This window comes from Clupea harengus, chromosome 19, assembly GCF_900700415.2.
Source record: "Clupea harengus chromosome 19, Ch_v2.0.2, whole genome shotgun sequence".
Classification (NCBI taxonomy): Eukaryota; Metazoa; Chordata; class Actinopteri; order Clupeiformes; family Clupeidae; genus Clupea; species Clupea harengus.
In genome coordinates this window covers 25,504,122-25,523,593 of record NC_045170.1, presented here as the reverse complement: position 1 = coordinate 25,523,593, position 19,472 = coordinate 25,504,122, and the positions used below count along the sequence as shown (strand labels likewise).

The following is a 19,472-nucleotide window of genomic DNA, read 5'->3' as shown; positions in this document are numbered from 1 at the left end:
GACAGGATCAGCTCAGCAGAGGACACACCCCCTAAAGCGCAGGCATTGTGACATCACAAAGAGGTAGGGGAGGGGGAGGGGCTGATGCAGTGCTGTGCTGCAGAGCTGATGGGGGATTCCAGTGTGATTCCGCTTCATCAAGAACCTGTCAGACACACCAAAGTAATCAATATGGCACCATCCCCACCATCAGTTCTATTGGGGCCAATATCATCATTGAACAGGTTTAAGCAGACTAAAACAGACTCATTTAATTCATTCAATTAATTTAGGCTTTAGCTGCAGATATTTCCATATCTAATTATGCACATTAATTTTATGGTATAATAAGGACATAAAGGTTATGTATTGTTTTTTTTATTTTAGAATGGTTACAGTATACTGTTGAAATAAAAACATTTAAACACATAAATTGAAAAATTTTATTCAACAATTATGCATGATATCAATGCAAAGATTAAAATGACCATAACACGAATTTGTGTTTGAAGTGTAGATCTTTGGGAACAAAAACACACAAGCTTTCATTAAAGCAACAGTATATAGGAATGTACCAATTTTTGAAGTATGGGACACTGGTCTTGGTATGATATTCAAATTCCTTTTGCTGGTATATGGTCATGTGAAGGACAGATGAACACACCTGCCGTTCCCACAAGCCATCATCATTACATAGCGGTCCAGGATGGCACACCCCGCGAAAATGCAAGAAAAGCTTTCACACAACTTTGCTACCTACCACCAAAAGACCCCAGTTAGCATGCTAGCTAGATTTTTCTCAGTGCTAACTGTGCTGCTGTTTGCAAGATTTTTTCCTTAACCCTGAACCAACTGCCATGCATTTCTTTTTTTTGCAAATATATCACATTATTAGACATACACCAAGTTGTAAAACAATTAAGCTCAAAGATCATTTTGAGGTGAACAAACACTCATTTGACTCATAATTAAGTTGAAAAATAAGACATTTTATTGGCTTTGCAAGTTACAGCACAGTCCTTCAGATGTGTGGACAAGGAACAATCCAGATGCATTCTTATTCTAACTGATTGGACAAAAATGATAAACTGCAATGTTTATATGTATGCTTAATCAAAGTGTAAAGCAGAGGTTTCATATCATTATATTCATCATTCATTGCATTTTTTGCCAAACAGTCCTTTTAGAAACTGTACATTTCAGCCACTTAGTTTTACAAAAGCTGTACATGTTAAACAACTAAAATACAACATAGGGTACACGTCGGGGTGGTGTGGGGTGGGGAGTCAGTTCATCGTGCATCAAACACCACCACTGAAGAGACAGAGTTAAGGATGTCATTGGTGCAACCGCAGGAACATTTACAAACATTCAATAATTCTGCATCATAAATTACAAAACTTTCAATGTGGTCTGGATCTTGAGCTGGAGTCTCCACCAATTAGATGTTCCAGGTCAAGGCCTGCATATCTTCACCATTTTCCTTTTTTATCTCTATGCATATTACCTTACCTCAAGTTGTGGACAGGATAGAGATAACCCTTGATATGAGTAGTGCCAAGGCCTTCTATCAAACATTATTTTTTTTTATTAAACATAGTATTTAAAGTAACTCACACAGTATTTTTTGCTGTTTCCTAATCTAAGGAAGCAAATGGTAGTGCTAATGTCGGTAGTTACCAAGAATCCATAGGCACTTATTGAAATAAATACTTAACTGAACCCAGAACCCACAATGCAAATCATGAAAGGATACATCTCTTCGTTCTCTTCTTGTACATTATTCTGTAACCGCACTCTCTGCATCTGATGGGGTCTCTGGCCTTGATCTCGTTTTCAGTGTGGCATTCTGATTTGAGAGAACACATGTCATCAGCCAAATACAGGATACAGACTGAGCACACCGAGAGCGTCTATAGCCTATATGGCGTTCAATTGACAGTTAATCACAAAAATTATTACCTCCACAGATGTAGATCATGGGCTGTTGTTTCGGTGGTTGTAACTCTTTCTGAGGATCCATTATTAACGTCTAAAAAAATTGATAAATAATATATACATAGACATATAGACACATTCATAAGCATTCGACAACGTAAAAGAAAGCAAGAAGCAAAATAACGTTTGAGGTAATACAGCTTTAACAAGGACAACAATCGATGATATCGCCAGCTAACACGAGCTATGTCACTTAGCTAGTGCACTACAGACCCAAGTATTCATTAATGTTACGCTTCCTGTACCTTCACATAAAATAAAATAATTAGTAAAAGAGGGCTACAATTTGACATCAGTGTTATCTGTTACCCTATCATGCTCCCTTTGATAGTGGTAACGTATTCAAAGTTGACTTGCTAACGTTAGCAAGCAAAATTGTTGTTGACTTCGACTAAGACACATCTAGCTGCATAAATAATTAGGTAGGCTAGGTTAGGCTATACATTCATATATAAATCACTGAATCACTTCCATAAAAGCATTACTCACCACTTACAACAATGTACCACTTATTTACAATTTACAAAGTACAAATTATTGTGATGGGTCGGACCATTCCAGCAAAAACGCATGTAGTCCGTTGTAGCACCTTCCAACAAAGTACTCAGTGATTGGTTGCGGGCCTGGAACTAGCATGCGCTGTAGAAGTCACATGTGTAATACTCCAAAACAGAAGATGGCAGCATACACACACCCCTCTGGAAAACACGGAAAATGATTCCACGTAGATCGCTGCTCTGTGGTCAGAAAGAAGAAAAAGACTCATTCGTTTACAAGCGAAACTCGGTCACCAAAACAGCTATCTTTTCAGAACTATTGGACAACTTAAGATGAGTTGTAATTAAGTAATTTTTACACTAGATTTACATATTTGAGTTATCGAAGCACTCTGTATTTCAGTCATGGAGCAACCTGCGCCCAAAAGGTAAAGAAACTGGATTAATATTGGTTAGGGAACTGGCTAGCTAGCTAGCGTCATCGCTAGTCAACTTGGTTTTTCCCAGTTAGCTAACATTAGCCATGTATGCTGTTGTGAACATGAGTAGCTTGTACTAATGCTGTACTGAATTGCAAGTTGCTACTTAGCGTTTCAAGTTATAGATTACACATTTAAAAACAGTTTAGATTGAAGAAAATATATAAGAATTGACAACAAGCGATGATCACCGTTACTCCCACATCAATTAATACCATACCATGTAGCTTGGGCCGTCTATAAAGTTGTATGAAAGTGTAATAAGGTATCATGTGAATGATGTATTATACAAATGGTTACGTTTTGACATGCCGAATTAACCGAATACAAATGTCCCTGGGTAGCAAATTGAAGAAGTTGAGCGAGGACAGTTTAACCAAACAACCAGAAGAAGTCTTTGATGTTCTCGAAAAGCTCGGCGAGGGGTAAGACTGACAAGTTAAAATGACGTTGACTGTTCATCTGGTGAATTGGTACTCTCACTCACTCAATGTCTAACTTCTGTGCCGCTCAGGTCATATGGCAGTGTGTTTAAAGCCATCCATAAGGAGTCGGGGCAGGTTGTGGCTATCAAGCAGGTGCCTGTGGAGTCCGATCTGCAGGAGATCATCAAAGAAATCTCGATTATGCAACAATGTGACAGGTAGGTGCTACAGCCCCCTACTCTTCCTTAATGGCCTATTTGCTGAGGTAAATACCATGCCCTACTTATGACCCCTACTCTCTGTGACCTCTCATTTTTCAGTCCTTATGTAGTGAAATACTATGGCAGTTATTTTAAAAACACGGACCTGTGGATTGTCATGGAATACTGCGGAGCTGGGTCTGTTTCTGACATCATCAGATTGCGCAACAAAACGGTATGGTTATTGCAGCAGAAGATGATAGTACATTTGATTTGTGTTGTGCTTAGTGCCAATGAAACTTATGGTAATCACCCTGCCTTACTTATGTAATTAACAGCTCACTGAAGATGAGATCGCCACCATCCTCAAGTCCACCCTGAAGGGCCTTGAATATCTGCATTTCATGAGGAAGATCCACAGAGACATAAAAGCTGGCAACATTCTCCTGAACACAGAGGGCCATGCTAAACTGGCAGATTTTGGAGTGGCTGGACAACTCACAGTGCGTTATTATGAGTAACCAAATTGCAGTTTTTTGGGGAGTCTGTTGTAATTGACCAGTTACATTCTCACTGGATGTCCAAGATACCAGTAACAGGACGGTGTTTATTGTACTGTACTTCTGTAAACAGGCTTGGGAAACTGCATGAAGAGCACAGTGAGGGCATCTCCCCAGCTGTACTTTATGGTCCTCAGTAGGAACAAGTCACTTAGTTATTTTAGTTATCAATTTCACCCATTGCCATCAGGTGTCCCTTCTTCCCCTTTACTTCTGTTGCAATGCTCATTGCGTAAAAGAACACCTAGTTTTTATTTATTCAGATTGATCAATTTGCCAGCAGATGTATTAAGAACGTCAAACTGGCTTCTTATACTGCGTCCAGATCCTGGCAAGGCATGCAGAAGTTAGAAGCGCCAATCCCCACCAGTTAGCAGCATTTATTTCACACACTGTTTAACGGTGGACAGGTCAAATATGGAACCCAAATGCCATGTTCTCTGTGCTGTACTTAATTTGGCTGACCTGTGTTTGTGCCTCAGGACACCATGGCCAAAAGGAACACCGTGATTGGCACTCCATTTTGGATGGCACCAGAGGTGATTCAAGAGATTGGCTACAACTGCGTGGCAGACATCTGGTCGCTGGGCATCACCTCCATAGAGATGGCTGAGGGGAAGCCACCCTATGCAGACATCCACCCCATGAGGGTAAGTTTAGGAAACCTAGTACATCCTTCCCTCCTAAGGCGTTTGAAAGCAAACCATTCACTTTTCACTTAAGATCTACAGTTCACTGCAGGTGAAGGTCTCTAAAAACGTTCATAGTTCTATGATTATTACTAAGTATGAGAGTATATGGAGCAATCATATCGCTCCCTCCTTTACAGAAAACTGTTTGCAGTTATTAGATATATTTATTGATTTAGCGGATGTTATTGTTCTGACTGACTGGACTGCGTGTGTAACTTTGAAAATGAGTGAACCTAAACTTAGTTACATGTAAGACAATTTTATCCAAAGCGACTTGGACACCCTGCTGAACTCGGGAATCGAGTCCATTGGTGACACGAACCACCACACCCACAACGATAGTCAAAAGAATATCAATTGTAATGTTCATCAGCGCTGAATGTTGTGCGGTTTACCTTCATTATGTCGTAAAATAACTTTTTTATTTTTTGTGGCACTACCAGGCTATTTTCATGATTCCTACAAATCCACCACCGACTTTCCGTAAGCCAGAGCTGTGGACGGATGACTTCACAGACTTTGTGAAGAAGTGCCTGGTGAAGAACCCGGAGCACAGAGCTACGGCTACACAGCTCCTTCAGGTGAGTCTGGCCATCCAACCGCCTCAAAGCTACGGCTACACAGCTCCTTCAGGTGAGTCTGGCCATCCAACCGCCTCAAAGCTACGGCTACACAGCTCCTTCAGGTGAGTCTGGCCATCCAAACGGCTAAAAGCTACCCACATAGCTACATATCTACTTAGCAGAGATAAACAGAGAGGGTTGAGCTGAAACCTGAAGCACGCTGTGGGAGCACAGTATACTACTGAGCTACTGGGTTGTTGATCCCCAGGAATAACCTGGTTGACGCGCTTAGATCATTTAAAGATGATTACCGTCAGCGAGATAAAGTCCATACACGTCTTGATTGCGTTAAACAGTTCTCCATTTATTGTACGATTGTCCATTAAAACGCAGAGCAACGACATGTTACTCGCTCAAACCTTCGCGGTATAGCGGTCAAAACCATTTGCCCTTCCAGGGGTCAACACCTGACCACAACAGTAGGCTTCGTACCTATATGCCTAAAAACACCTGTGCAATGAACAGCAACACCCAGTGTACAACAGGGACATTACACATTAAGTGTCAAACACATTTAGCTGCAGCAACCCATTTGGCTGCTACACATGCATTTAGGCAAGTCACAGATCAGCAGCTTAATTCCACAGGGCTCCTCATCTGTCATCTGTTCCAGCTGTTTCATCCCTTTCTGTTGTGTCCCGTGTCCAGCATCCGTTCATCAACAAGGCCAAGCCGGTGAGCATCCTGCGGGATCTCATCACGGAGGCCATGGACATGAAGGCCAAGAGGCAGCAGGAGCAGCAGAGAGAGCTGGAGGAGGAGGAGGACAACTCGGTATGAACACATCGTGTGTTTGTGTTTATGTTTATGTCTCCGAGAACTATTGTTGGCATGAGGACAGCCTCTGGATGCCCTTTTTAGTGTGTTTGTGAGGGCTTGTACTTTTCTGTTTGAGTGTGTCTGTCTTGTTTACTGTTTTTGTCAATTGTGTAACATCGTGTCCCTCCGTGGCCTCTGTAGGAAGAGGAAGTGGAGGTGGACTCTCACACCATGGTGAAGACCGGCTCTGAGGGGGCGGGCACCATGCGGGCGACGGGCACCATGAGTGACGGGGCACAGACCATGATCGAACATGGCAGCACCATGCTGGAGTCGGACCTGGGCACGATGGTGATCAACAGCGATGATGAGGAGGAGGAAGAGGACGTTGGCTCCATGAGGAGTAGGTTCCACAGACACTCTAAATACTATTCTAGAATGGTAGCTAGTGAATGTCCTGAAATGGCACACGATCTAAGGTATAAAAACAATGTATAAAAACTGAGCCTCAGCCTAGCTTGTGACATGTTTTGTGTTTTAAAATGGAAAAAAAAGCTTCCTACCGTAGTTTCCCTGCTATATTCTTTTATTTATAAGCTGCACTTTAAGGCTGGAAGGTGGGGACATTTTTTTTAAAATTATTATTATTCTCCTTTAGGAAATGCTACCAACCAACAAGCAGGGCGGCCATCCTTCATGGACTACTTTGACAAACAGGACTCCAACAAGGCACAGGAGAACTACAACCATAACCAACAAGACCCGTACCTCATCCCCAAGACCTCCTTCCCTGAAAGCTGGAAAGTGCCCCAAGATGGAGACTTTGATTTTGTAAGTACATCTGTTATTATAGATTGATTTTGTTGTTTTGTTCCATTTCCATGGTAACAAATGGAATACCACTCACTTCCATTCTTACTAGTCATTGTTCTTCTGTTGTGTTTGCGTGTGTGTGTTTTTGGTTGGTCTGCTACACCATATCCACATATTGTTCATTGTGTGCCTGCATTGCTCACCTTTTTCTAACGTCTTTGTGTGTCTGTCTGTGTGGGTGCACGTGCATGCACGCCTTCGTGTGTGTGTGTGTGTGTGTGTGTGTGTGTGTGTGTGTGTGTGTGTGTCTCTAAAGTTGAAGAACCTGGACTACGAGGAGCTGCAGCTGCGCCTGAGCGCGCTCGACCCGATGATGGAGAGGGAGATCGAGGAGCTGCGTCAGCGTTACACGGCCAAACGCCAGCCCATCCTCGACGCCATGGATGCCAAGAAACGCCGCCAGCAGAACTTCTAGGCCAGACGCTGAAGAAGAGAAGCAGACTCCTCCCGATCATCATCATCATCACCACCAGCTCATCTGAGCGTCCTCAGACCCAAAGGACTCTGCTCAGTGAAGTCTGCCTTCACATCTTTATCATTTTCTGTTGAGGGGGGATTTCTGTGACTGACTACTTCAGGTCATATTTTGCTAAATCACTTTATGAAAACAATTGTATTGTATGATATAGTTATTGTTGTAATATACCTTATCATGTTATTTTCCCTCCGAGAATCTACATCGGACATGACCTGCTATAGCAATACCCATTGGGCCTTTCATAGATACCATATAACTGACAAAAGAAGGAAAGGCTTTTGTGATTTGACATACCTACGCTAAGTACATTAATGCACAGGGGAAAGTGAATATCTGCAAAAAAGATCATCGGATAATATTGTAAATTTTAGTATCTTTTTACCACTGATGAAATATTTTGAGAAATGACTTCTCAACCAAAGACAATCACATGAAGAGAATGCCTTAGACTGTTTTCTGACGCTGTTGCGCTGCTCTGTTTGGAAAGTAAATGTATTCCAAGTAATATAAACCACTTTAGTGGCATCATGTATTAATCTTAAGACACCAAGAAGTGGACAGAAAACCGTTTTACTCGATGACTTGACTGCAGCTGCAAGGAGAAACTGAAAAACTCACCAATAGAAATGCCCTTCAAGGCCTAATTTCAAAGTCTGGCCATTTCTGTTTACATCTTAGTGAATGTGAATAGATGATTATTGTTTGTGTTTTGATTTCTTGCTTACATGGTTTGCTGAGAGGATCTTACCGTTGAATGTTTTAAATCAGAATGTTTAATTTCCAGTGTGTACATCCTGAAGTAGATTCTGGACCTTTCTCTTTTGTTTGGTGAGTCATGTTCTACTGAACCTCTGGATTCCACCAACTCTCTCAGGGGCCCATAGAACACGAATACCCCCTCTGTTAAATTGGTATGGCCCAATCTGGCTTACTCTCACTTCTGTACTGGGAGATGTGTAAGAACAAGTTCCACTATTTATTTTGCTGACTTTACTGTCAGTAAAAAACTTAACAGACTTCCACGTTCCATTCATACATGGCATGGTTTGGTGGTGTAGTCACCAAATGTTGAGTTTCTTGATTAAATGTAGGCTTTGCTGATGATTGTTTAGTCCAGGGACCAGAGTTCTTGTTTAGTCTTTCCAGTTGTAGCCAAGGGTAATGGCTGAAACACAAGGACACACTTCCCCAGAAACCTGTTTACTGAGCTTTGACCAGAACATGTAGTATGGGTGTTTCTAAGCATGCCTATGCTAGTTTGCCCTGTGTGTTGTCTGCACTATTTGGCTGTCGCAAAGATTTGAAGGATGATGATAGTTATTTTAATTTGTTGGACAGCATTAAATGTAAACCACAGGGCCCCCTAAGACCAGTTTTAGTTATACCACTTTCCTTTTACTTGCTTTGGTGTTGCTAGAAGTTAGCATGCACAGCACACCTACATGAAAGTACATAGCTGCCTTATGCCTTATTTAGCTGTCTGCATTTGTGTTAACAAGTGTAAATTTTTGTTCCTTTCTCTGACATGTGCAACTTTTTTCTTACAGAAAACTAATTTATTGTTCATATGTAATATTTTACCATGTTTTGTAACACCTCCCTAGTATGGGTTTCATGAATAAAGGTCAATACTAAATAACCCTAAATAAAACACCATCGTTATCATTCATTTTGGTGGGTTATCAGTGGAACGTAGGTGATAGTCTCCTAATCTACAGAGTCCATTAAAAGACGCACCATAAATCATTATCTAAATGTTCTTCGGCAACACCTGTTGTCACCGTAATGACTGAATAAAGAAACCCTTTAAACGGGGTGTTGCATTAGGCTACTAGTTTAAAATGAGTGGTGATGGTCATAGTTAATTAATTTATGTTTCACATCATGAAAAATGAATGGGGTGTATGAGGAATGTGTTGTGTATGGGGTGTAGTTCTTCCATATGCGCCAGTTTATCGGTTACTACGGTAGAAGAAAACTTGAGTAACAGCTGTAAGAACTGCCTCAAGAACTCCTTGCTACTACCTTTCCTTTTCCAGCGGCGTTATTCTTGAACCACAGGGCATAAGGAACAGCATGGCAGCAACAGTTAGAAGGATAATCCATACAGATACGGCTCCAGCAGCCATTGGACCGTACAGGTAGGCTACATCGATAATGATTGAGTTGATTCATTTTTCAGTACACTTGGCATTAATTAGGTTAACGTTACTTATTTAGATTTTTAGAGCCTTAGCCTTTGTCAGTGGACAAAACACGTGATCGTCCTTAAACGTGTACATATCCGTTTTAAACGGGTTTCTGAACCTGTCTGTGAGATGTGTTTAGCAGGTGGCACAATGGCACTGAAATCCTTTTACTGTTTATGACTGAAATCAAACATTTACTACGGCCATCATGGGTGTCTGTTCATGGGCGGGTCAAAGGGGAGGCAGGCTGGGTAGGTAGGCAAAGGGTAAGCTGATGTGTAGGCAGAGTTCATTTTCAAGTAACCATAGGCTACAATGGATGCTATAATTAGGAAAATACCATACACATGTAAAGCCCCCATACGGCAGGGAATCTACAGGTAGGTTTTCAAGCGACATGCTGAAGGATTTTCATAGAGCCTTTTAAATAGGCTACCTTTAAAACCCTGTTTTATCCATGAGTGTGCGGCTCAGAAAACAATGGATATCATTTAAAACTCAATGTGGAAGTAGGGTAAGACCAATTAATTATTAGAACTACATAATGTTAGGGGAGTTGTGGGCTCAGCCAATGGTTGGCGCTGTATGTGCATTGCCTGTGCGTGCAACACAGTGTGAGGAATGGATATCACTATCTGACCAAAGTGCAGTCCTGTCAAAGTTCTCTTTTGGGTTTTCCTATTTTGGTACATTTGATCGCATAGACCAAAAATGTTTTACTATCTCAAGTGTCCTGTGGTTGTTCAAATAAATCTGAATGGCAAGAGGGGTCAGGTGGAGTTCCCTGCAATGTGACGCAGAGGGCAGGGAAGCGCACAATCGTGTTCTCCTGCGACCTTATCTTCGTTCCACCTCATGTAATTGCGGAAGTGAAATATGTACATCATTTTCTGTATATTCTCTTTGTCATGTGTATCTATGCTGATGTATGTAAGCTATGTCTATTGTCTACCCATTATTTGCTTTCTCACGCTTTCCTGGATTTCTCTGTTCCCTCTATCTCTACCCTTTTCTTAGAAACAACTCATGCACATGGACCCCCATTTGAGTTGATTCTTGACACTAGTGACTGTGGCCTTTGGTGTGGTGCACCATTGGGTCGATAAAATATGAATTAAATGATTAATGTATATGTTCTGTTTGCAGTCAGGCTGTGGTGGTGGACCGGACCATGTACATATCTGGGCAGCTGGGTATGGACACGGCCTCTGGGCAGCTGGTCCCTGGAGGAGTGCAAGCTCAGGCCAAACAGGTGAGACACACCCTTGGAGCTAGTGGGGTACAAAAAAGGGATCTTCTTCCTTCACTTTTTCCTATGGAATGACCTTTTAACCTTCAACATGCTACCTACCTTTATGTGTTCTCTGAGATTATACTCCCACCTAAAACATGCAAAGTATTCCTATAGCAGCATCTTGTCCAACTTCTTAGAAATATTCACACAAGAAGATTAGAGTGACATTTTTGTCTGTATTTACATTTAGCACTGTAACTGAGGTCTTGTTCCTTCTCTCAGGCACTCACCAACATGGGTGAGATTCTTAAGGCTGCTGGATGTGGTTATGAAAATGGTAAAGTACTTAATGTTTTAACTATTTTTCACACATTCCTGTGATGAACATTGTGCCTTTTCTTCCCTTGAGAGTCCCTCTCACTTCTTTTTTTTTCGTTTTTGCAGTTGTCAAGACAACTGTCCTGTTGGCTGACATGAACGATTTCAATAATGTCAATGAAGTTTACAAGCAGTGTAAGTAAATGAGCCGAACTGTAAACCAAGGAACACCAGTAGGCCTGCAAGTACACACTGAGTCTAGTCATACAGCTGCAGGGAATGGGCTGACTTCTGTTAAGGTCAGGTGGTTAACATAGTATTAGACTGAACATTGTCCATTCAATCTCTCAGAACATTGTCCAATGGAAATGACCATAGCTTGTTGCACATACAAATGGATATTTACATGTCTTGCATGCTCTACTAACAATTTTCTAGTAATAAAATATATAATATGTCAATTCTGACATTAGTACACAGATTATCTGTCCACATTCCTCCAGTTGACACATTCCCACCAATTAGTCGATGAAATCTTAAAACTTTACTTCTAACAACAACTAGCTACTACAAGTACTAACACCAGTAGTAGTGAGCATTTGCAATTTTAATGTTGCATTGATTTTCTTTATTTCCCTGGGACTTAACTACATCAAGGCTACACAGACCCATTTCCTGTAAATGCCTTCACACATCTGCTCTGTGCACCACCATCTGTTAGTGACTGGGCCTTGGTGCCAGTGGCATGCTGGGTATGCAGGTTCAGGGTATGGCTTCATTGACACAGTTCACAGGTGTAACAGTAGCCGTGGGTGTGGGTGTAAGGGGACCCGGGGATGTGCTATGAAATCTAAGCCTTATCCTCCAGGACCGAGGACTACCTGTCTACGTGTGCAGACTCCCACCTCAGGGAACTTTCCATGACCCAGGCCTCAGAATGGGGCTGCACATGACCCCCAAGCTCTCATGTCATTTCTGTAATGGCTCTCCCAGTATCTCGAGAGATTAAAAACCAAGAGCATTTCCTGATCAAGGGTCATTATGTTCTTACTGACTGAGCACTGATAGAGCACTACTAACTACTAACATTTCCAGATGTTCATGGTACCTCACATACAGACAGGGTGGTGTCATATTCAGTACCCAAGAAAACTACGCTAATTGTTCTAGATCAGTTGAACTGATGTATCTCATATGCATGATAAAGTGTTTGTGTCAAACTTAACTTGAATTTAGGAAGGCCATCCTACATGTCTTTACATTATATATCTATACAGATAACCTTATGTGGTTAAAACCTTTAGTGCTTATAAACCCCAAAATTCTGAACTAAAATTCACACTTTTTCTCTGTACAGTTTTCAGCAGCAACTTCCCAGCTAGGGCTGCCTATCAGGTCGCTGCATTGCCAAGAGTAAGTGCCTACTCCATTTATGGAAGTATATATAAGACGTTCTGACCCTTTTTTTGTGTTTCTTTCGTGGATGTTTGTTATATCACTGCTAAAGTATCGTTCGGTGACCTCCCTGTCTTTCCCCTCCTGTGCAGGGTGGTCTCGTGGAGATTGAAGCAGTGGCTGTCGTGGGGCCTATCACTCAGGCTTCCTGACTAGCCGGCCCAAACATGCATAAATTGTAATTAATCCAGAAAAGGAACTAATATGAGATTGTGGAAGTACATCAGTGTTTACCCAAGTCGGCCAAAATGTTTGTCTGCCAACTGTTGTTTTTTTTACATAAAGGCAAAACATTGTATGATCAATGGTCTTCTATCTTGTCATATTGTTTTATCTAACATCTAACAAACATATTTACATCTACTTTATGTTTATTCTCTGAAAGAGCAGAGGCCAGAACTACGAAGCAGAATTTGGGGGTTGGCGAGGTCACTTCAGGTTAAACCCTGGGTTTTCAGGGTCACGACGGTGGTTCACTTTTTACCAGGGAATATCGCCATAGTGATTTAAACTGCACACCTTACCTGCTCCGGAACGGGGATATTCCAAAAATGTGGTTTAGGAATGAATGAATGAATGAATGAATGAATGAATGAATGAATAAATGAATAAAGTTAAAAGTAAGTGGTAAACTTCATTAGCTTCACAATAGAAAAGCTATATGGCTTCATTCTCCAAGCAAAACAAAGCCATAGGGCTCTTCTATTAGGAGGTTTACCACTCACTCTGACTTATTTTAGCCAGGTTTGTCACTAAACCACATTCTTGGAATACCCCCTACGTTATGTTCAAGAGAACAGATCAATACGTATGAAAGCACTGCCTACTGACCAATGGTGTCACCATTCCTGAAAGATCCCGTGGACCTCGTGGGCGGACCCAAGATCGTTTAACACCGCCAGGGATGCAGCTGAAGAAAGACGCTAATATTGACTTAAACATACTAAGAATACATTTAAACAGCTTGTTATTTATTGGTATACACAACTGTAATTATAGTCAGATCAACTTGTAGATTTCAATTCTTCATAGTTCTTAAGGATTATAGTTTGTTCTTGAGTGAAATATGCAGCTCTAGCCCTTTCCATGTTTGTGATTGGTCATTTGGTGCCAACACTTTTACGGGAACACACTCATAGTGGGATTGGGTAAACTTGGGTTGATTTAACACATTGATAACCACTGTTGTGAGATTGTTGATACGTGCCTTCAGTTGTTAGGGTTTGTGAAGCCAGCTGACAAAAAGATAGCCTGCATGTTGAACTGGCTTCATAGTATAGGCCCCTGGTGCTTTAGTCATTGAGGCAAAGTTTTAATGTTTAATTTTACTCACTATCACTATAGACATACCGATGATCTTAACCATAACTCCACCATTTCTTCATTGAAACTTGCTTTACGTATTGCTATGAACAAACCAAACTGTCTGCTTTGGAAAGGCCACAGGCTTCAACAGCATCTTCTTCAGCCCAGTTAGGTAGACAAGCTGACATACGACACTGTGCTGACAGATATGCATCAAACATTAACAACATGAAGAATCTTCTCAGAGGTGGACGAATAATACATGTGGCTGGGACCTGATTTGAATTCTTAAACATTTAATATGGTTTCAGAGATGCAAATGAGCGGAGCCTAATTTACCTTTTATACCCATGCTGGTATGACTGACATCAACTTACTTTCAGGTTCACAAGGCAAATTTTCAGTTGACCTTTTATTTCTGATTCAGGAAATTACAGTAAAATGGACGAGGCTGCATAAAGAAAATTTAAATCTTTGCAAATTCTTTGGCTTTCAATCATTTAAATGGTCGTGGATTATACAATACATATATAGCCTGTGTATTTGTGAAATACACAGAGGTGTAAGGCGATTAAGTCCAAGTCTTGACTTTTACGTAAAAAAAAAGTCAAACCTTTCACAGTAAAGTAGTTGTATTTCAAAGACATTAAGCTATATACTATGTAATTTATATAATCTCTTATCTTATTGTGCTGGTGAAATATGGTATATACAAAAGTATAAATTCTTCTCACACACCAACAGAAGGAAATGAAGGCACAGTCACTCTGTTAGACTCCAGCTTTTGAGACTGGTCTGTCTATCTTGGCAACAGACAATTGCTGAATTATTGTAGACGTGACCCTCACAGTAGGGACCATTGTAAAAGCACGGTTGGTTCCAGGTGACTTTAACCAACTTTAACTTTCAAACTAAAATGACTATATAAAAGGGGTTCAAATATAACTTCCTGTAATCAGACTCCTTGTGTGCTGGTACCTGAGCTGTTACAAGCTATTGCTCAACTGCCTCCAATTTAAAGGTTTTATAAATAAAGTTCCCTGTGGATTTACAGTCTTGCTTTTGCACACTGTGAAATGTGGTGAGCATCATGGGGTTTTGTGGGTATGTGTCCCTCTGGGGCACCCTTAGTTCCCCTCGGTGGGAGCTGGAAGAGAAAAGGGGAAATGGCATGAATGTGCTGGAAGACAGAGAGAGAGAGAGAGAGAGAGGCCACTGGAGAGAGGCTGGATGCTCCCTCATGCTACTCAGGATGCCTTTTCTCACCTGGGGCTTCAGGGTTGGATTCAGCCGGGGTCTCTGATGATGCAGCATCTTCTGTTGTCCCCTCTAAGGAAGATGAGAATAAAGAATGACTGTCAGCGTTATTTGCATCCACACATTTGGAATTTTGGCCTGTAGTGTAATCATTAAACTAACCCCAGACAATAACACCATTGAATGAACGTCATGAATGAAACATGAATTTTTAATCCAACCTTCCATCTTTGACAAAAAAATTGACCCACTATTACTACTACTAATACAGGTTGCTAATTGATTATATCAGCATTTTAAGAAATCCGATGGATTGGGCTGTATGGTAGCCATTTGGCACCAATTACGGCCCTCTTAGAAAGTTTCACATTGCGAAGTGCGGGTTTTGTTGTCCCAGCAAGCTCAGGCCGATGTCAATGTGGGCTCTACCTGCCAACATCACACCTTCTTTTCCTCTGGTGTCAAGCACCATGTCTCACCGCACAAGCGCCTCTGCCTGATGTTTAACCACAAATCACCCTCCAACTACTACTATGAAGTCATTCCAAATATTCTAAGCAAATAATTACAGCCTTGAAACGGGAAAGCTTTGTTGCTTATCTGTAGACGGTCCATGCTATATCTTAGCATTTTGCATTATACACGGGAAGAGACTCTTATATTCAAGAAGATTTGCATGACTGCCAACTAACATTTACATGTATATCTCCTCACCAGTGAAGCAACACTTACCACCCACATCATAAGCTGTGCTGTAATATAAACTGTGGGATAAACTAAAATGTCAAGTCACTATCCACTATCACCACATTCCACTGTTCCCCTCGGGTGTCTGTTAAAGACAGCTCCTAGTGAGTCATTGGATATTCAGCTGTGCCACAGATGCAACATATTCTAAATTGAGTATATGCACTCTCTGTCCTTCTGCTACATTTGAAAGGTGTTTTCAAGTTAATAACTACCCTCGTGAGTTCATTAAAAGACAAGAGTAGGCTTGTGTACTGGAAACCCATAGTAACACCGCCTGTAGCGGAGAATAATAGTCCTGGGGGGGAGGGGGGAGGGGAGAAGTGAAGGGAAGGGAAATTCACCAGGGCTGCAGCCAGCAGTCAGCCAGCAACTCTCCAAATGTTCCCACACGACATGCTTCCGTCTATCCATCAAAGCATGCATGCTGCAAAGTATTTTTAGATGACTCATGAAATGCTTCTTTTTTCTTGTGTCTGTCACACCACTCTTTCCAAATGAATAATAACCCATGACATAGAACACATCCCTGCGTGTGTACGGGTTTTAAGCCTGGTGATGTACTTGAGACACTCACCTGCTGGCTCGGGGGCTGACTCAGCAGGGCTGTCTGAGGCCTCGGCAGGGGATCCAGACGCAGCTGCAGCCTCATTCGAGGTGCCCTCTGCTGGGGCATCACCCTCAGATGCTGCCGGCAGGGCTGTGGAGTCACTGGAGGCTGGAGCGGGGCTGGAGGACTCAGGGGCAGAGGCAGCGGAGGCAGCAGAGGCAGCAGCCTCAGTGCCCTCTGCCTGTGGGCTCCCTGTGGGCTCTGCTGTGGCTGGGGCTATGGAGCTCTCACTGGCTGGCTGTGCCGCGGCCTCTGGTGCAGTTTGGTCTGGGAGGGTCTCACTGTCCTCTGGAATGCCCCCATTTTCATTGGCTGTGCCTGTTAGTGCAATAGAGTGGAACTGTTACGGGGACTTGAAAAATTATTTAGATCCTATCAGACAACCAGTTAAACTGTAATCAAAGCACATAGTTTTGTAAGGAGAGTATGGCCATTTACGAAGAAGTTTATGTTTCAAGTATATGAACCTCAAAAAGCTTTTTCATCCCAACATTGTAACGCTTCCACAGGTAACTAAAACTACCACGAGCCATTACCAAAGACAAGCACAAACAAATGAAACACAGATGATGAGTCAACATGAGGTGAAATAGAATCAGACATCGATAACATGGGTTTTTAACATGTCCCACTGTAGTGACATTAGCCATTAGAAACACAGGATTAACATTCCAAAACATCCCACTCTATTTTGTCTCCAGAGAACACCCACATATGACAGCACCACTGTTAAATTGCTAATTCCACATGCCAAAATATTGTCTATGGTATAGTCTACAGACAGATTATTTCAATGTAAGTTTGTTATAAAACCACTCATTAAACCTTTCATGCATGTGTTATAGAAATGACAAGGAACTGTGCCAGCTGCCTCTAAAGATGGACAGTAACTGACCAACTAGTTGGCTAGTTGGATTTCTACATGCTAACAAACAAGTAGGCTAGTTGGATTTCTACATGGTAACAAACAAGTAGGCTAGTTGGATTTTTACATGGTAACAAACAAGTTGGCTAGTTGGATTTCTACATGGTAACAAACAAGTAGGCTGGTTGGATTTCTACATGGTAACAAACAAGTTGGCTAGTTGGATTTCTACATGGTAACAAACAAGTAGGCTGGTTGGATTTCTACATGGTAACAAACAAGTAGGCTAGTTGGATTTCTACATGGTAACAATAAAAAGGACATGGCATTCAGAGTAGTTCTCCATGTGATTTGCCTGCGCACACATCATTTGGCTTATGAAGTCAAGTTCAGAAGTCAAGCTTGTCATCATGACCTAAATGGTAGACTAAAATAAAATGCTCCATAAAAGAACTATGTATGTAATGCATGACTGACATAAGACCTTCTATAGCGTGTAGAAGTGGCAATGTTTTGAATATCCCTTTCAAACCATTCCAGTGAAGGAAGAAGAGCATGGTGAGGCGACGACAGGTGTGTGTTATGTCAATGCTGGCGAAATGATCATTGAGTAACACACCCAACTTCTGTTCATCATAGAGGACAGAAGTGGATGGCCAGATATGGCAAAAGAGTTCATGGAAGTGAGCCTGAAACTTTCAGACGTGTTATTCATCTTCAATACTTCGTTTATGTCCCATTTCCACAACCCCACTTGAGATGATGTTACATTGTGTTGAATGTAACAGCCACACAGCTGAATCAGTGCCATATAGGCGATGCTCAGCTGATCCAGGGAAGTAAGCGACTACGTAGGGTGTTGAATTTCTTTCTGAAACTAAAGATGTTACACTATCTCTGACCATGTAACCGTTTCTGAGGGGGAGGCCTTAAAAACAGGTCGAGTCCCCGCTTTAATTAGAGGATTCGTTTGTCAATATCAGTAAACATACACAGGCATACAGGATCAGTCCCACTCCTGAGTCACCTCTTCATGAAGACAGCATCCACTGTAACTTGTGCACACTGTAAAGTCTACAACAGAGTCGGGTGTGATTTTCAGAACAGCTTTCCCTATTTTTCAAATTCAGTCAAATCCAACTTTATGCCGAGCCCAGGCAGCTTTCATTAAACATTCAGTTCAACGTTTTTAAGCAAACCTATACGAAAGACTGCCCCAACCGTATTCAAAACTTCACTGAGTTGACTTTGCACATTCACAATAATATATTTTATATTTTCTTATGACCTCTCTGGAATTAAAAGAAAAACGCAACATGCCCACCTGTTGTGCTTGCTCCGTTACTTTCCTTTGGTTTTGAGCTTGGTTTGCTTGCCTCTTGTGCTGAGGTCTGCGTACTGGAGTTACACCCCATTCTGTACTAAAAAAACATAAATTACGACAGAAAAGCCAGAGGTGCGTAATTAATGTCCGAATCCTTGATGACGTGCATAGATGTTCACTGTCAGCCTGCGTTGATGCAAGTCTACGCTGTTCTGCGCTTCGCTCAAAGCAAATGATTGGAATACTGATCTCCTCAACCGCGCAGTTCTTGCGCATGACAGGTTAACAGGCAGAGGATCTGTTGTGTTCGGTTACCATAAGCGTCCAGCAGGGAAAAAAACACCTTGCAGGAACTGTGAAACTTCGTTTCCGCTACAGAAACTTTATATATATATATGTGTGTGTGTGTGTGTGTGTGTTTGTGTGTGTTTGTGTGTGTGTGTGTACAGAACCAGTAAAAAGTTTGGACACACCTTCTCATTCAATGGTCTTTCTTTATTTTGATTATTTTCTACGTTGTAGATTAATACCAAAGACATCAAATCTATGAAAGAACACATATGGAATTATGTAAACAAAATTAAGTGTTAAACAAACCAGAATAT

At 41.5% G+C, this 19,472-nt stretch overlaps 4 protein-coding genes across 7 annotated transcripts; 2 read left to right on the top strand and 2 right to left on the bottom strand.

Annotated features, from left to right (window-relative positions):
• Positions 1-947: 947 nt before the first annotated feature.
• polr2k (RNA polymerase II, I and III subunit K) lies at positions 948-2,616 on the bottom strand. 2 transcript variants are annotated; one of them, XM_042710664.1, is made up of 4 exons: positions 2,474-2,616; positions 1,942-2,011; positions 1,736-1,828; positions 948-1,293 (listed from the first exon to the last, which is right to left on the bottom strand). In XM_042710664.1, exons 2-4 carry the CDS (start codon positions 2,000-2,002, stop codon positions 1,271-1,273), a joined length of 177 nt encoding a protein of 58 aa, XP_042566598.1. In that variant the 5' UTR covers positions 2,003-2,011; positions 2,474-2,616; the 3' UTR covers positions 948-1,270. The 2 variants fall into 2 exon arrangements, with proteins under 2 accessions (XP_042566598.1, XP_012691557.1); XM_012836103.3 differs by having other exon boundaries at positions 2,467-2,614.
• Positions 2,617-2,694: 78 nt separating this feature from the next.
• On the top strand, positions 2,695-9,230 carry stk3 (serine/threonine kinase 3 (STE20 homolog, yeast)). Its single transcript, XM_012836101.3, has 11 exons — positions 2,695-2,902; positions 3,298-3,378; positions 3,468-3,596; positions 3,699-3,813; positions 3,917-4,081; positions 4,621-4,788; positions 5,274-5,411; positions 6,102-6,227; positions 6,414-6,615; positions 6,871-7,043; positions 7,342-9,230. The coding sequence occupies exons 1-11, from the start codon at positions 2,880-2,882 to the stop codon at positions 7,498-7,500; spliced, it is 1,479 nt and encodes a 492-aa protein (XP_012691555.1). The 5' UTR covers positions 2,695-2,879; the 3' UTR covers positions 7,501-9,230.
• Positions 9,231-9,489: 259 nt separating this feature from the next.
• LOC105907731 (2-iminobutanoate/2-iminopropanoate deaminase-like) lies at positions 9,490-13,064 on the top strand. Of its 2 annotated transcripts, none has more exons than XM_012836107.3 (6): positions 9,490-9,704; positions 10,899-11,004; positions 11,269-11,323; positions 11,431-11,499; positions 12,662-12,717; positions 12,852-13,064. In XM_012836107.3, exons 1-6 carry the CDS (start codon positions 9,640-9,642, stop codon positions 12,909-12,911), a joined length of 411 nt encoding a protein of 136 aa, XP_012691561.1. In that variant the 5' UTR covers positions 9,490-9,639; the 3' UTR covers positions 12,912-13,064. The 2 variants fall into 2 exon arrangements, with proteins under 2 accessions (XP_012691561.1, XP_012691562.1); XM_012836108.3 differs by lacking the exon at positions 9,490-9,704 and adding an exon at positions 9,976-10,132.
• A 1,397-nt stretch (positions 13,065-14,461) lies between these two features.
• si:dkey-284p5.3 (uncharacterized protein LOC557830 homolog) lies at positions 14,462-19,155 on the bottom strand. 2 transcript variants are annotated; one of them, XM_012836104.3, is made up of 4 exons: positions 18,868-19,155; positions 16,646-16,996; positions 15,331-15,393; positions 14,462-15,211 (listed from the first exon to the last, which is right to left on the bottom strand). In XM_012836104.3, exons 1-4 carry the CDS (start codon positions 18,956-18,958, stop codon positions 15,192-15,194), a joined length of 525 nt encoding a protein of 174 aa, XP_012691558.2. In that variant the 5' UTR covers positions 18,959-19,155; the 3' UTR covers positions 14,462-15,191. The 2 variants fall into 2 exon arrangements, with proteins under 2 accessions (XP_012691558.2, XP_031441819.1); XM_031585959.2 differs by lacking the exon at positions 18,868-19,155 and adding an exon at positions 18,028-18,131.
• Positions 19,156-19,472: the final 317 nt, after the last annotated feature.

Excerpts from the sequence above, each read along its gene's own strand:
- polr2k (XM_042710664.1), bottom strand. The coding sequence starts at position 2,002 with ATGGATCCTCAGAAAGAGTTACAACCACCGAAACAACAGCCCATGATC. Across the intron at positions 1,829-1,941 it reads CATGATCTACATCTGTGGAG|AATGCCACACTGAAAACGAG; the intron begins GTAATAATTTTT and ends CTCTCAAATCAG. Across the intron at positions 1,294-1,735 it reads CAAGAAGAGAACGAAGAGAT|TGGTGGTGTTTGATGCACGA; the intron begins GTATCCTTTCAT and ends CTGTCTCTTCAG.
- si:dkey-284p5.3 (XM_012836104.3), bottom strand. The coding sequence starts at position 18,958 with ATGGGGTGTAACTCCAGTACGCAGACCTCAGCACAAGAGGCAAGCAAA. Across the intron at positions 16,997-18,867 it reads TAACGGAGCAAGCACAACAG|GCACAGCCAATGAAAATGGG; the intron begins GTGGGCATGTTG and ends TTGCACTAACAG. Across the intron at positions 15,212-15,330 it reads ATCCAACCCTGAAGCCCCAG|CTCCCACCGAGGGGAACTAA; the intron begins GTGAGAAAAGGC and ends TTTCTCTTCCAG.
- stk3 (XM_012836101.3), top strand. The coding sequence starts at position 2,880 with ATGGAGCAACCTGCGCCCAAAAG. Across the intron at positions 4,082-4,620 it reads GAGTGGCTGGACAACTCACA|GACACCATGGCCAAAAGGAA; the intron begins GTGCGTTATTAT and ends TTTGTGCCTCAG. Across the intron at positions 7,044-7,341 it reads AAGATGGAGACTTTGATTTT|TTGAAGAACCTGGACTACGA; the intron begins GTAAGTACATCT and ends GTGTCTCTAAAG.
- LOC105907731 (XM_012836107.3), top strand. The coding sequence starts at position 9,640 with ATGGCAGCAACAGTTAGAAGGATAATCCATACAGATACGGCTCCAGCA. Across the intron at positions 9,705-10,898 it reads GCAGCCATTGGACCGTACAG|TCAGGCTGTGGTGGTGGACC; the intron begins GTAGGCTACATC and ends TTCTGTTTGCAG. Across the intron at positions 11,500-12,661 it reads CAATGAAGTTTACAAGCAGT|TTTTCAGCAGCAACTTCCCA; the intron begins GTAAGTAAATGA and ends TTCTCTGTACAG.